Source organism: Pithys albifrons, chromosome 18 (assembly GCF_047495875.1).
Source record: "Pithys albifrons albifrons isolate INPA30051 chromosome 18, PitAlb_v1, whole genome shotgun sequence".
Lineage (NCBI taxonomy): Eukaryota > Metazoa > Chordata > Aves > Passeriformes > Thamnophilidae > Pithys > Pithys albifrons.
Window position 1 is genome coordinate 2,142,519 of NC_092475.1, and position 14,446 is coordinate 2,156,964.

At 46.4% G+C, this 14,446-nt stretch overlaps 1 protein-coding gene across 1 annotated transcript; it reads right to left on the reverse strand.

Annotated features, from left to right (window-relative positions):
- Nucleotides 1–2,962: 2,962 nt before the first annotated feature.
- Nucleotides 2,963–14,432, reverse strand: ARFRP1 (ARF related protein 1). Its single transcript, XM_071572877.1, has 8 exons — nucleotides 14,361–14,432; nucleotides 12,995–13,094; nucleotides 12,533–12,620; nucleotides 12,022–12,104; nucleotides 10,877–10,958; nucleotides 10,643–10,713; nucleotides 4,465–4,565; nucleotides 2,963–3,130 (listed from the first exon to the last, which is right to left on the reverse strand). Exons 2-8 carry the CDS (start codon nucleotides 13,085–13,087, stop codon nucleotides 3,043–3,045), a joined length of 606 nt encoding a protein of 201 aa, XP_071428978.1. The 5' UTR covers nucleotides 13,088–13,094; nucleotides 14,361–14,432; the 3' UTR covers nucleotides 2,963–3,042.
- Nucleotides 14,433–14,446: the final 14 nt, after the last annotated feature.

Sequence of the window (14,446 nt, forward strand, 5' to 3'; positions counted from 1 at the left end):
CAGCAAATCCTTTCCCTAAACAAACAGATGGACATGCTGGATGTGTCAGCAGGACAGAAGCAGGACCTTAACAACAAAAAGATTAAAAGGAATACAACCATCTTACAGCACTGTGCACTTGTTTACAATGGGCTGATTTCAGTTCAGCAGAGTAGGAAGGATGGTCATGGCACAGACACCAAACAGTCTCTGCTTCCTTCACCTTCACCAGATGTTACTGGCCAGAGCCCAGACTAAGATACTGGACTTAACATGAAGCTGTGTCTGATTTGTCCTGGTATTTTTCCCCTGGTTCTGTGGGACGGGACGTCCTGGGAATGGGATAAGCTCTGACCTCAGCAGTCCTGAGGCACAGACTGCCAGAACACACGTCACTGCTCCCTTGTGTGAGGCTGGGACAGCATCAGGGTGTACCAGCCAAAAGGCTGTACCTCCGTCTCTCTGTGTCTTTCCAGAGTTCTAAATGAAGATGGAATTGCCAGCACAGACAGCACTGGGATTCACAGATTCACTGGGATCCTGAAAGCCTTAGAAGTGTTTTTTTAGCTCTTGCCTCCTGGTCCTGTAAGATAATAAATCTTTGCATAGGAAATTCCAGATGGGTGAGAAAAACATAATCATCTGCCAATGTTCAAATAAGGCAAGTGGAGTCTCTGCAGAGGTTATTAGACACTTACCTTTATCTCACGTGCAGCATGATAACAGGGATTACTAAATGCAGATGATGAATTTGTTCACCTTGGGAAGACAAAGCAGCACTTCAGAGAAATACATTGCTGTGAGCTGGCATGGGCAAAATAGGTCCAATGCTAATGCATCAAAAATCTGAAAAACTGACGTAATTTGAACTACTCAGACATGCCCTTGCTTTGGTTGAGGTCTGGCATGGGGGTCATTTGCAAAGGCATTTTAAATGCAAAGGCATTTTAAATGAGTCTGTGCTTCCTGTGTTATAAAATGTGATAAATTATTAAATTTTGGATCAAAATATAAGAAGTGTCCCATGTGGTACCTGCTGGGATACTGCTCTGGAAGCTCACTCTGAACTAGAGTGAACTTTTCACTCTTGGTTTCAAAGAAATCCCCTCCCTATTTTGCTGTGGCCATCACAGTGTGCTCATACATACCCATCACACTCAGGCATGTCTCTGGAAGAAAGGCTCTCCCACGCCTCAGAACTTGGAATCCTGAGGTCAAAACACCTACTTTAAATTAAGACCCCCCTGCTGATTTGGGCAACAAAGCAGTCTGTGTCTAGAAACTGTTTTTTCCTCCTGGTCTCCCAGGGAAAAGGGAGATCAAGAGATCTGAAAAGAGTATGTGGAAAGCTTGGAAAACCCCTGGTATGCCACAAGACAGACATTTTAAGTTACTTGACTAAAGTGTTTTGTTCTCATTAGTTACTGTTTTATATCTTAATTGTCAATACCAGCCGTGCCAACCAAACCAGCCAGGGCCATCAAGTCACCTTAAAAACAGTCAGGCTTTCCAACACAGCCCAGAGAGGTTTTCCTGACAATCAAGGGGGTCTCCAAAACTCCTGTACTCTTGAAAATCTCAGCCCTACATACCATGTAGCACCCAGAGAAAGTGCCACTTCCTACAGTGGGACAGTGAACTCTGAGGGATTCTCCACATTGGCAGAGCACACCAAGAAACCTGACTGGGTCAGGAGATCTGAAGGAGCATTCCTTAAGTAAGGAAAAGCAGGATTCTGCTTTCCAGTTTGCAGCTATTTCCACTGACTTCATGAGCCTAAGGACACACTCCAGCTGCCGTCATGCTCTGACCCAAATGTGAGCGGAGGAATGTTCTCTCTACACCAAAAATCTGCAGCGAGTTGCACGCAGGAAATTCAGCACAGAGTCCTCTGACACACGCCAGCTCAGACTTTAAACAAATACTGCTGACATGCTCAAGTACAGCTTGATTAATGACCCCTTCATTGTGTGAGCAAACAGCATCAGCACTAACTAAAGCAGTACCCACTGCCAAACCACCACCAAGTTCATGTAGAATGAGATATTCAGAGAAATGTTAGTGATACATCAGCAGATCTAGCTGAGGTGACTTAAGAAGTGAGCACTCTTTGAGTGCTGCCTTTCTCTTCTTTCTTACATTTCAAAAAACTAAAAAGGGTAAGTACTGCTATTCCCAAACATTACTTGTTGCAGCCAGAGAAGTTCAAAGAAGTAGGAAGCTTTATTGCATACTGATTTCATCCTACCTTGAGGTTCTGCTTTTGGCCAAGAAAGATCACAGAGATGGCCTTGATTCGTTACAGAAGATCCCAATTACTCTTAAGATTAAAGAGAATGCACAAAGAGATTGGCAGTCAGAGCAGGGAAGTGCTCCTGGAGTCCATGTCCCAGTGGGAATACCCATTTTAACCAGCATACAACTCTGCAGTGGGATTTGATGGTCTCTGTTTTCCACCTTCAGAACTTCCATGATCCTGTGACCATTGTTGGCTCCCATGTCTGCATTCACCACAGGTCACAGCTACAAGTCATCATGGTGGCTGAAAACCAGGTTCTAATCAACACTGTCTCTCCCCACTACAAAACAGCAGCATAACAGGGCCAGTAACATCCTGCAGTCACCACGGGGCTGGAGCAGCAAGGGATCTTCTCAGTCAGGAGGGACAGCCACTCCCCAGGCTGTTCCTCCCCTCCCACATTCACCTACACAGTTCCTTCAGGAGTTCCTTCACATCACTGGCCTCTAGCCTGTTAGACTAACAAATCAGGAATCACAAAGTAAAACAGTAGAAAATTAAGTCCTTTGCATCTGCAACAATGAGTGTAGGTTGCTACATAGGATGCTCTCAGGTCAAAGACTTAACACTTATTGTAAGAGATTCCCACCCCCCCACCCAGTTGGAATCCTTGGCTCAGGTTTTTTAGATGCAGAAAGAGAATATTTGTCTCCAAACTCAGGAAAGAATCAGGCATAATAGGAATCCAGTGGATCACTTTCTTTAAAGGGAACACAAAACTGTGTGGAAAAAGAGTGTCTGTTCCTTGGCTGGCTTGGGATTCCTTACGTGATGTCCTTCTTTCTCGGGGGGCGGTGGATGTTCCTCACCACGCACTTCACCATCCACTCAATTCCTTCATTCACCCCTCTCCTAAGGAAACAGGCAGAAAGGTTTTAAAATAATTCAACAACAAGAAGCCAACAAGAACAGAAACATGGCTCAGGTAGGCCCTGAGCCTGTAGAGGAGGAAGGGAAGGGCCCTGCCCTGCAGTCATTTATTGGCATTATTGTTACTGCTCAGGGATCTGATTTCTTCTAACTCAGCATATAAACACCATCCTTTATTTTTCTGGTGTCTGTACATGTCTACATCCAATTTAGTCACCGACTCTGTGGCAACCTTGGGATAAACAAGCATTAAAAGCACACCTGACAGCTGGTCTGAGGTTATTTTGCCACAAACCTCACGTCAGTTGCAGCAGATTTTTTAATCCTGATTCCACCACTCTGTAAACCATCTGTGCTGGGGCTGCCAAGCAAGTCATCACCTCGCTGGTCTGGCTCCCCAGCCAGGACTTCCACAAGTTATTGTTTTAGTGCATGCTCAAACCGGAATTTTTGAAAGGGAATTCCACAGAGACCAAAACTCAAAGTGTTTGAAAAGGTTGCTTTTCGTAAGGTTATTATCTAATACTTCTCTTTCAGTCAGTGCTCTGGTGGTCACTCACCTGCTTAATGGCATGTGATTTGTGGCAATGCAGACAACAGATTTTTTTTCATGGTTTAAGAGGTTTTTGTTAGGTGTGATAGCACAACCCTCTTGCTAGATTTAAATCTCAAAGCTCTGGATTCAGCACAGGCAGTAACTCAGCCAGGATTGTTTCCTCCATCAGGAACAGAACTTTTGACTTACAACAAACAGCACTTCTCACTCAAAGAACTGAAAGTGTAACCAAAGTATTGCAGGGTTCAAGGTGCAGGGGTGATGCTGAGAGACCAAGAATGCAGTGGGTTGGTCAAGGTCAGGGCACGCAGCTGTGCACGCCCAGAGTTTGGTCTAGTTTTAGTCATCAAATTTTAAACCACAGTCAGAACACTCTTGGAAACTCTTACATTGTCTACATCACAAAGCTCATCTGCATGCCAAAAAGTATGAAAGCAGGAGTGTAATTATGGAAGCAGTGGTGAAACACCACCCATTTCTCTGGCAGTGACATCAACAGCTGCGTTTTCAACTGATGTCCAACCTCAGAGCGGGAGCTGGAAGGCAGATTGTGATGGAGAAGGGAGGATAGAGGACAAAAATAGGCCTCAGCCAGCAATGCATTTCCTTGAGGTTTCACAGGCAGATTTACAGATGCAGTTACTGACCTGGTGCACATCCAAGGCTCAGTGCTGGGAGGAGGGCCAGCTCCCCTCCAGGGGTCGGTAAATGCTGTAATGCTGCTGTGTGAGACACCCCACAGCTCTGTTCTCATACTCACCCAGTAAGGGCTGAGCAGGCTTGAGTCAGGCAGTCTCTCTTCCCAATTTTGTTAATGCAGTCACTAAATGCTGTCTTGATGTCAGGTATTGACAGACAAGTCTGCAAAGGGAACCAAAGAAGAGTTTGCTTTCTGTGCTGCAAGAGATGGTGACCTTCCACAATTAATCCTGCAGTCCTGCTTCAGGCAGGGTGGACACACTGGGAGGTTAAACCTCCTCACCCATCAGCAAATTCAGCTCTTTACTTTCCAAAGAAATGAACACATTCTTCTTTTGACTGAAGAGAATGCTGTTTGCAGACAGGACACACCTCCCTGATCTAAGGTCTGTGCACTTCTAAGCAAGCAGAGTCCTGAAAATGAGCACAACTTGCACCTCCTCAGGACAGTCCTTCCAACCCACCCCATCATCACACACTGCAGCCTCTGCCTACCAGGACACTACATGAGCTTTACTATTTACAAAGGCTTCTGAAAGGCTGTACCTGCCATAAGCCCAGCTGACTCTGTGCCAGCAGCCTGGGCACTCACAAAATGGTTGGCTGTGGAGTTTTGTTTAAGTTCTCAGCACATTCCTTGCCCTTACAGGAAAGCCACAGCCACCCTGCACGTGTCTGTCCTTCCAGAGAAACACAGAATCCAGCACATTTCCTCACACCCAGTGTCACTGTGCTCTTGACTTTCAGCAAGCCCTGCACTCCTGTGAGGCTGCCAGGAAGCTGCTGGGAAGTGGCTTTACAACACAAATCAAAAACCCCCTGATAAACCAGTGCATTATGTTCCCAATATAAATCACAGTGTTACCACAAGAATCTTATTGAGAGCTACAAACACAACAAAAGCACACTTGCCCTGCTGAAGTCTGGACTTGCACCCCCCTGAGCACAGGAGAAATGACCAGCCTTCAGGTCCTGCCTGATCTCAGTGCTCACTTTTTCCTCAGAAGCCTTGGATAAGCCATTGAAGCACTTCAGTTGGCCATGACCCCGTTTCCTCCTCTCTCTGAAAAACATTTTGGACCTTCAATGAGGCTCAAAAACGTGTTTTGAACCATCATCAGTGAGGCCCAAATACATGTCTTGGACAAGTGTTTACACAAATGCCAAACCAGACCCTTGTGAGTCCTGAGGATCAGCCAAGTGGATGTAAACTCAGAGAGAACAGAAATATGGAAAGCAACGATACCAACATTTTGCAAAACACTGATCTGGAGAAATTAAATACAGGAAACTCCTGTGGAGATAACCATACAGCAAGAAAGCAGGTTTCATTGCTTATAAATAGGAAGGGTTCTTAAGAAATGTCTTGAGAGGAGTTTAACAACACCCAATTCACCCAGTGCTCTCAACTCCATGAGTTGTGCAACCTTCAATGACTGTACCTTCTTATGACCTCAGCTGCATTTTAAACCTGCCCTTTCAATGAATGGCCTGGAAATCATATCCAGAAATGTTACTGACATCATTGCACCAAATTCCTAACAATTTAGTCCAGGATTCCTGCCAAGTGAAAAGTGTGCAGTTGATATGGATGAGCTGTCAGCCACAGGATAAAAAGTAAATTAAAAAAACCCCAACAAACAAATAGTAACTTCAGAGGGAGTCAGACTGGACTTGGGAGTTGGGATTCATACCAGTAGGTCTGGAAGATGGGCAAGAGATAACAACTAAACAACCATTCTCTATGGGTTTGTAAAAAATGCTGCTTTAGTCTGGTATGAAATTCACTGCCCAGAAAGAAAGGCAGGTCCAAAAGCCTCCTGGTTTAAGCCAGAGCTCTGGACAAGTCAATTAGCCCACAAATGAGAAGGAGGAAGAGCTGCATGTCAGTAATTTGAACTATATTTTATTTCTTTTCAGTCAAGGAGACTTGACAGCAGGAAGGTTAAACCTCAAGGCAGCTGAAATTGAGCAAATGTTTCTTGAAATATCCTTGAAGCATCTCACAGTTTATACTCTTCTGTAACAACTTCCCCTTTGTGAACTATGACCTGTTTTTAAATATTTTTAAAATAAACCCGAAAGTGTTCAAGACAGGAAACAACAACAGAGAGCACAGCCACGCTGTCCTTGATTTCCACTTGCACAGGCAAAGCCATCAGGGCATGAGCTCCCCAAACCAGTCAGGAGACCAGCACAGCTGCACACACCCCACAGAGAACCCACAGCCCATTCCTGAGGCCTTTCAGAGCCCACTTTTCCCAGAGCAACCTGAAATTATAGCCATTTTCCCCCCAGTATCATCCACTGCCATCACTTCCCTTTCCCACCCTTTGGTATAACCATGTCCTGCCCCACTATCCAGCCATGACTATTCCATGGAAACTTCCATCAGAGTTCTGCTTCTGAGAAGACTTTGCCCCTTTCACATTGATCCAGCAGGTGCCACTGCATCACAGCACCCTCCTGCTCTGTGGAATAACCTTTTCCCCTGGGATGAGGTAGAGCAGCACAGCAGAGGGTAACACAAACTCTCAGTTTGTGCTGCAGTGTTTGAGGGGAAGCCACAAACTGGAGTCTCACCTTACAGCAGAGCATGAGGTGGATTATCCGTCATTCCAGCAGGGGCACCTGAGCTTCTCATGCTCAGGGGAATGTCAGCTGTGGCTCCCAAATTCCCCTTGTGCACAAGACAGGCCTCCCCAGCCACACCACGGAGTGTTTGTTTACAGACGTGTTTCATTGCTCAGCTGAAACCACAAAACCCCAAGGCAAAGGGAAACTGATCTGTGATCACACAAACCCTGCCCACTCCAACAACAACTCACGGTGACCTTTCAGGAGCCACAGATCCATCAGCCACTCGGGGGAACCTCACACAGCACATGACAAACCCATTTCCATCTCAACTTCCCCAAAATAACACTGTAAAACACCTTTGCATGGAGGCCCTTCAAGGCATAACATAGACAGGACTAAACCAAGTTCCTTTCATGAACTGGGTTCAGAACAGCATTACCCAAATTAAGACTCACCCAAAACTCTATCAAGCAGCAAGGCAAGTTTTAGCCAAAAAAAAAAAAAAAAAAGGGTTATGTTGTAGAATCTTTATCAATTCACCAAATCCAATGGAGCAAAGACAATTCTGCTGCTTGGTCTCCTGTCAGGATAAAACCCTGCAGGATAAAACCTCAAGTACAGGCTCTTCAGTCATCTCAAAACTAATCAGTCACCAGAATGGAACTAAAAGAGAAACTACAGGAAGATGAACAGCCCAGTGAAACTGTTCCAAAAAAAAGTCTGACCAACCTGACTGGTTCTGGTCTACTTGTTTTACAAGCTTATTTTAAATTAAAACTGAAGCTTGTTTAGATTTAAACAAGTCATAGTATAGCCTCAAATTCAACAAGCTTATTTAAATTAAAACTAATTTCAGAGGGAATCTCTGGCATGTCTTCAGCTGGAAATTGGAATGGCTCTCATGCAATGTGGAAATGAGTCTCCTGCTGCTCACCATGACTCCCTGCATTTTCCAAAGACACAGGGAGGCTTTTGACATTCTGGAGATTTCAAATTAAATTTCCAGAGTTTATCTTTAGGTTAGGATGGCAAAACTTCCCTCCAAGGGCATCATGCAACACATGGTTATTTTCAGATGCTATTTTTTAACAGCTCATGTTTTCCAGCATTTTTAAGTGTTTCATAATGAGCCATTCTGCCCTTGAGCTGTTCATTCCTCAGCTCAGAAATACAGATCTTGTATAAACCTTTAAACAGCTGCATTCACATCAAATGGCAAATACCAACTCTTACTTTGCAGCTTTTTCTGTAGAAAAACTTATTTTCAAAGGTGGCATTCTGAGTTGCAAGGCAGACCACAGGAATTATTATACAGTAGACACTGAACTCCCCTACAAGGCAGTGGCAGCTCCTTTAAAACCAAATTCCTTCCACAACACACATTTGAGTCAGTCTTTTAATTAATTATAAGATGATGCATTTTTGAAGCCCCTGCTGAACACAGAGTGTTCTCCTCACACAAAATAACACCAAATTCAGTATTATCACAACCTCAGAATTGGTGTTTTGCAGTCTGTGACTGTATTTCACCCCCTGATGACCAAGTTTGTGCTGGGCAGTGCTGAGAGGCCACAGAGAACCTGTGATAGTGGGGCCTGTTCACAGCAGAATTCTTACCCTTTGTGCAGCTTCAGGCATTGAGTCAGAGCTCTTGTTATCTCACTCTAAGGTATGTAAACCTAAAAAAACCCCAACTATGTCAGATATTCTACTTCTGATGTATTTTGTGGCCTTTATGGATGTCATAATCCAGAATTCTCATTCATCTGCAAATACCAGCAAGGTTAAGATACCACTTATCCTCCCTTATCTTGGTCCAGGATGGAGGGATGCTGGCAAGAATTCCCTACTACTGTTTTATGTCTGGACATGCAGAGCAGAAAAACATCTGCCAATGATACTCCTTTAATGCTCAGTTTTATTCCAGATGTCTTCCATTCTGCCTGACTGGAGGAACAGAACAGTCCACTGAGTTTTCTACACCTGAAGAATTACTGCAAAACAAGCCATAACACCCTTAATGATTTGATAACAGCATGGATGTCTCTGCTGTGCCCATTTCCAAGATCAGACTGCACGAGCAAACCTCTAAATATCCAATTTATGTATTTCTTACAAACAGGTAAAGCCCCAGAGGGTTTAGCTTTGCTGATCTCTTGTTGCAGTTCTGTGAGGCACTAAGTCTGTGGGCTGGTCTTGGACCCTCCAGAAAGGGCAAGAAGTCAGTGAGTTTTTATCTTGAGAGCCTGTTCCAAACACCTCTTCAGGTATTTAAAGCAGCCCACTTGTTATTTGTCTGTAGTCTGGCTGGAGTGCCAGAAGAGCCACTGTCTGCAGTGCCTGGAACAAACTGTGCCCACACGGCCACAGGGAAAACTGGGAGAGCTTCCCAGCTCCAAAGGCAGGAGTGCAGGCTGCTCCCTGCAGCAAAGCTGGAGTGTTGCATGGAAATGTGAGAGTTTAGACTCTGGTTTCCACACAGGAAAGGCAATTTCCCCACATTCAGTGAATTCAGGACCATAAATCAGGAGTTCTGTCTCAATCTCATGCTGTGTTTTACATGGAACTACATTTCTCTTACTTCTATGACTGGATAATCTCTTAGATCATTTCATGACCATCCAAAAAACAACCTGCTGTGTTGGACACAGGAAGTGCAACCAAATCCTCCTGTAAAGCCAGATAGATTCCCATGGGAATCTCAAGCATTTCCCACCAGTGCAATCCCTTGGAAAACTGTAAATCCAAAGGAAGAGGGTGAGAAGTCTTTGCATTGCACTCTTTGGAAGGGACACTGATCCAGCTGCCAGGGCTGGTGCTCCAACTCCTACTGGAAGCTTCTGGCTCCATCTAGAGATCAATCGCTGGAGCTGCAGGCCTGGAATTCCAAGTACAGGAGAAACACATGGAAAACACACCATGACCACTTTAGGCACCCTCTTCCCTTCTTTCCATGCCTGGGGAGATGCAGATGGTCCTGGATGTGTCACCTAAACACTGCACCACCCACAAACCTGGTAAATCCAAACCAAGACCTTTGCAGTTCTGGATATGCTGGAAAGAATTTAAATTCTATTATCAGAAAAGAGCATTCCTTGCCATGCACTGCTGACATTGATGGAATGCCTCAGCACAAACAAATGTTTTATTGAATAGATCTTATCCAGTTATGGGAAAAGGATGACACTGCCTCACATACATTTGTTGTGCTGTCCCTGGGTTTTAAAAGAGCAGCCTAAAAAAAGTGCACCAAACATTTTTTTTTCTGAATAAACAGGAAAAAACAGCATCAATACACCCAGTCACGGTACAAGAAAGACCCACCACAGCTGTGCAGTTTGCTCTGTTTACACAGGGAGTTCACAACTATGTGCCTGTAGGAAGCTCATTTGTGCCACTGGAAAAAATAAAACCCATCTAAATTCAAAGCCATTATTTGCTGTGGTAGGAAAATGCCATGGGATCAGCCCAGGAATGTAGAACAAATTTAACCTGAATGCAGAGCTCCCCTTTCCAAGGCTTATTTGCTCCTTTATGAAAATCTGCAGGAATCTTACCTTGCTCCTTTATGAAAATCTGCAGGAATCTTACCTTGCTCCTTTATGAAAATCTGCAGGAATCTTACCTTGCTCCTTTATGAAAATCTGCAGGAATCTTACCTCTACATCCTGCTTGTTGGCCAACACCAGAATGGGAACCCCTTCCAGAGCTTCACTGGTGATCATCTTCTCTACAAAGCAGAGAAACAAAACCAGATGTTTAGCCAGTTGTTGGAGTTGTACAAATGCAGGGCACAGACTGCCTGGACAGAGGGATGAAGCAAGAGGCTCCTTCTTGCATTACAGTTTCATTTGATACAACTTTCGGGTCTGTTTTCTTCACCCTGTACTCACCAAAAGCTCTTTTAGACTCTGAGAGCCTCTCCTCATCCGTGGAGTCAATGACATAGATCACCCCGTGAGACTCAGCGTAGTACTGAAAGGAGAACACACATTTGCTGTTGATCCACTGGCACCTTTTGCTCCTTTTCCTGATTTTATTTTAATTTGGTAAAATTTTGGCACACCTGGAAGAGATCAGCCAGCTCCAGCTGTCAGAGAGAATGGAGGCACACAGGATGTTCTGTCTGCAGGTCTGTGGAAAAGCTCACCTGTGTCTCCCCAAACCTTCCCTCTGTGGCACAACCCCCAGAGGTGGGTTGGTAATTGCTGTTTGTAAACAATGTTTACATTATTGAGAGGAGCAACGAGGCTGGAGAAGGGACTGGAGCACAAGTGCTGTGGGGAGAGGCTGAGGGAGCTGGGGGTGTTCAGCCTGGAGAAGAGGAGGCTCAGAGGTGACCTCAGCACTGTCTGGAACTGCCTGAAGGGAAGTTCTGGCCAGGTGGGGGTTGGTCTCTTCTCCCAGGCACTCAGCAATAGGACAAGGGGGCACGATGGGCTCAAGCTCTGCCAGGGGAAATTGAAGTTGGAGAGCAGAAAAAAATTCTTTGCAGAGAGAGTGCTCAGGGATTGGAATGGGCTGCCCAGAGAGGGGGTGGATTCCCCATCCCTGGAGGGTTTTCAACTGAGCTTGGTCGTGGCACTGAGTGCCATGATCTGGTAAAGGGACTGGAGTTGGACCAAGGGTTGGACTTGATGATCTTGGAGGGCTTTTCCAACCCAATCCATTCTATGATTCTATGAATATTAAGCATTATCTTTGCTCATCTTGCAGAGATAGAGGTGAATCTCTGGATGGTAAATACTGGGGTTACTAATTAGTCTGTGTGATTACCCCATGATTGTACAGGTTCAGTTCTAAGACAGACAAAACCACTTCTAAAAGAAAACACAGAATGGTTTGGGTTGAAAGGGATATTTAAGCTCATCCAGCTCCAACTCCCTGCCATGGGCAGGAACATTTCCCACTATCCCAGGTTGCTCCAAACCCCATCCAACCTGGCCTTGGACACTTCCAGGGATGGGGCAGCCACAGCTTCTCTGGGCAAGTTGAACAAACAAAATAAATGAAGGCAAAATAACCCCACATCTCTCACCTTGTCCCACAGCGACTGCAGCTCCTCCTGCCCACCCAGATCCCAGAACATCAGCCGAGTTTTGCCAACATCAATAGTCCCAACTGGAGGGGAAAACAGAGAAGGAATCCAGTGAAAACTAAAGGTGTAAAGCACAAACACCTGCACAGCCCACTCAGGAATCTGGGGCAGGACATTCTTGTAGGGGAACAAGTCCCAGGAAGGGATTATTGCAATTGTACAGTGACCATGAGTCACTCCAGGCAAATAATACCAGGATCAGGCCAAGGAATGAACTCCAGGGAAATACAGCCTGAGCTAAATACCTGGGGGTTTAATACTTCAGGGATTTTCCCTCCTAAGCTAAGAAAGCCTCCTTTATTCTGCACAAAAAGATCTGGCCAGTTAGGAGATACAATCTCTGCTTCCAGGAATTATTCTACCCTTGTCAATCCCTAAATCTTTCCAACAAGAACCAGCTGTTGTCCAGCTGTGCAGGAAAGCTGAAAGAATTCCAGACAGATTTACTTACTGTTCAAGCCTACAGTGGTTGTGATTTTGGACAAACTCATCCCTTTGTAGTTCTTGTTAAATCGGGTTTTGGTTTGTTCAAGGAAGGTCTGAAAAGGAATAAGACAAAGGATTTACTGCCAAATATTTTCCTTGCTGGGGCAGAGTCCTGATCCAAACTTGCCTTCTCATTTCTGCCAGAGCAGACACTGCCCTACCTAATTTTGGACAAACCACTCTCCCTGCTCCCTATTTTAGCATGGAAAGAAGGGATCATGGGTGATTATGGGATTACCAAAGCCTTGGCCACATCCCTGAAAACTTGTGCTAAATTTAAGTAATGGGAAAAAGGTGATTGTTTGGTGTGGCAGCACAAAAATAACTCATGATCCAGCTGAAGAAAATTGACCTGTGATGGAAGATTCATCTCTGGGGGGTGTTTGGGAGTGAGTGTGCCCTCCACAGGGTGACAAACAGCACTTACAGTTTTCCCAGCATTGTCCAAACCCAGGATCAGGACACAGTACTCATCCCTCTGGAACATGTATTTGTAGAGCCCTGACAGCAGCGTGTACATCCTGCTCCTGCAAGAAATGCCAGGAAATCATCACCAAACAGCTCATTCCCAAAAGCCTCTCATTCCACAAGGCGAGTTTTTCCCAGCCCTGGACAAATAATGATGTTACTCTTTGATCTGTAACTCTCACATTTGGGCAACCCCAGGAAAAATCACAGAGTCAAGAGAGATCATGAGAAGAGCTGGAGGTCAGGTTTGGAAATGGACACAAGGGAGGGATTCTCTTCCAAAGAACTGCACACAATGCCCAGCACCAGCTGCAAACCCACTCTCTGTTTGACAACTTTGTCTGCTGGAAGGGGAGCTGAGGAGGAGCTTGAACAGCCCTTGCAGGAAATGTAAAACCCACAGAAAATAACTTTATACAAATACACAGAGCAGGAATTTTGAGCAAGAATGGACAGGTCAGTCTCCCCTCCTTGTTCACAGTCCCTGCAAAAACATCTTGGGGTATTTTTTGCAGTGCAGAGTGTCCTGAAGGCACATCAACCCCCTTCTGATCTTCATTTCAGCCTTGCCCAGCAACAACCTTCTGCTGTGCACCCACTGAGCAGCATTTTGTCATCTCACAGAGCAGGAAGGCCAGGCCAGGCGTGTGGGTTGCCCAACAAAAGCACCTGCAGGAGCCCATCCTTGTTGCCTTTCTGGGTGCTGGATTTGCACACAGGAGGCAGAGAAGCCTTGCAGGCAGCAGCGGCACCACGTGCTCATCTGACTCACGGGCCATTGCAGCAATCCCTCTGTTCCAACGCCGATAAAGGGAACCTCAAGGCAGAGACTTTGAGAGGCAGCTGGCCCTGAGCGTTGTGTGGTTACATGATCACTTTGAGGGCAAACACCTGAACCCAGAGGGAAACAGAAGCGCTCCAGCGCAGGAGGTTCATGGGAAGGGAGGGCAGGGCAGGGCACGGCGGAGCCTGAGGGTTTCACCCCAACAAGTATCTGCGGGGATCGGGACCCTTCGGCTGCAGCTCCTTCCTGCTGTCCCCGCGGGGGAACCCCCGGCCCGCTCCGCCTTCGGGACAGCGGAGCTCCGTGACCAGGGAGACCCCTCCGGATCCCGGAGATCCCCCTCCTCCTTCCCTGTCACAGCCGGACAGGGCTGAAGGGGGACACGGGCCCTCACCGCCATTTCCCCCTCACGGCCCAGCGCCAAGTCCCGGCCCGGCAGCTCCGCCCCAAGCCCAGCCGCGCCCCCGCCGCGGTCGCTGCCGCCCCCCGAGCGCGGCGGGCGGGGGACAGAGCGCAGCACCCGCGGCCCGACGCTCCTCACCCGGTCCCGGAGGAGCCGAGCGGCACCTCCGCCCGTCCCAGCCGCCCAGCACCGCCGGCCGCCACCGGCCCGCGCGCGGGGTTCTG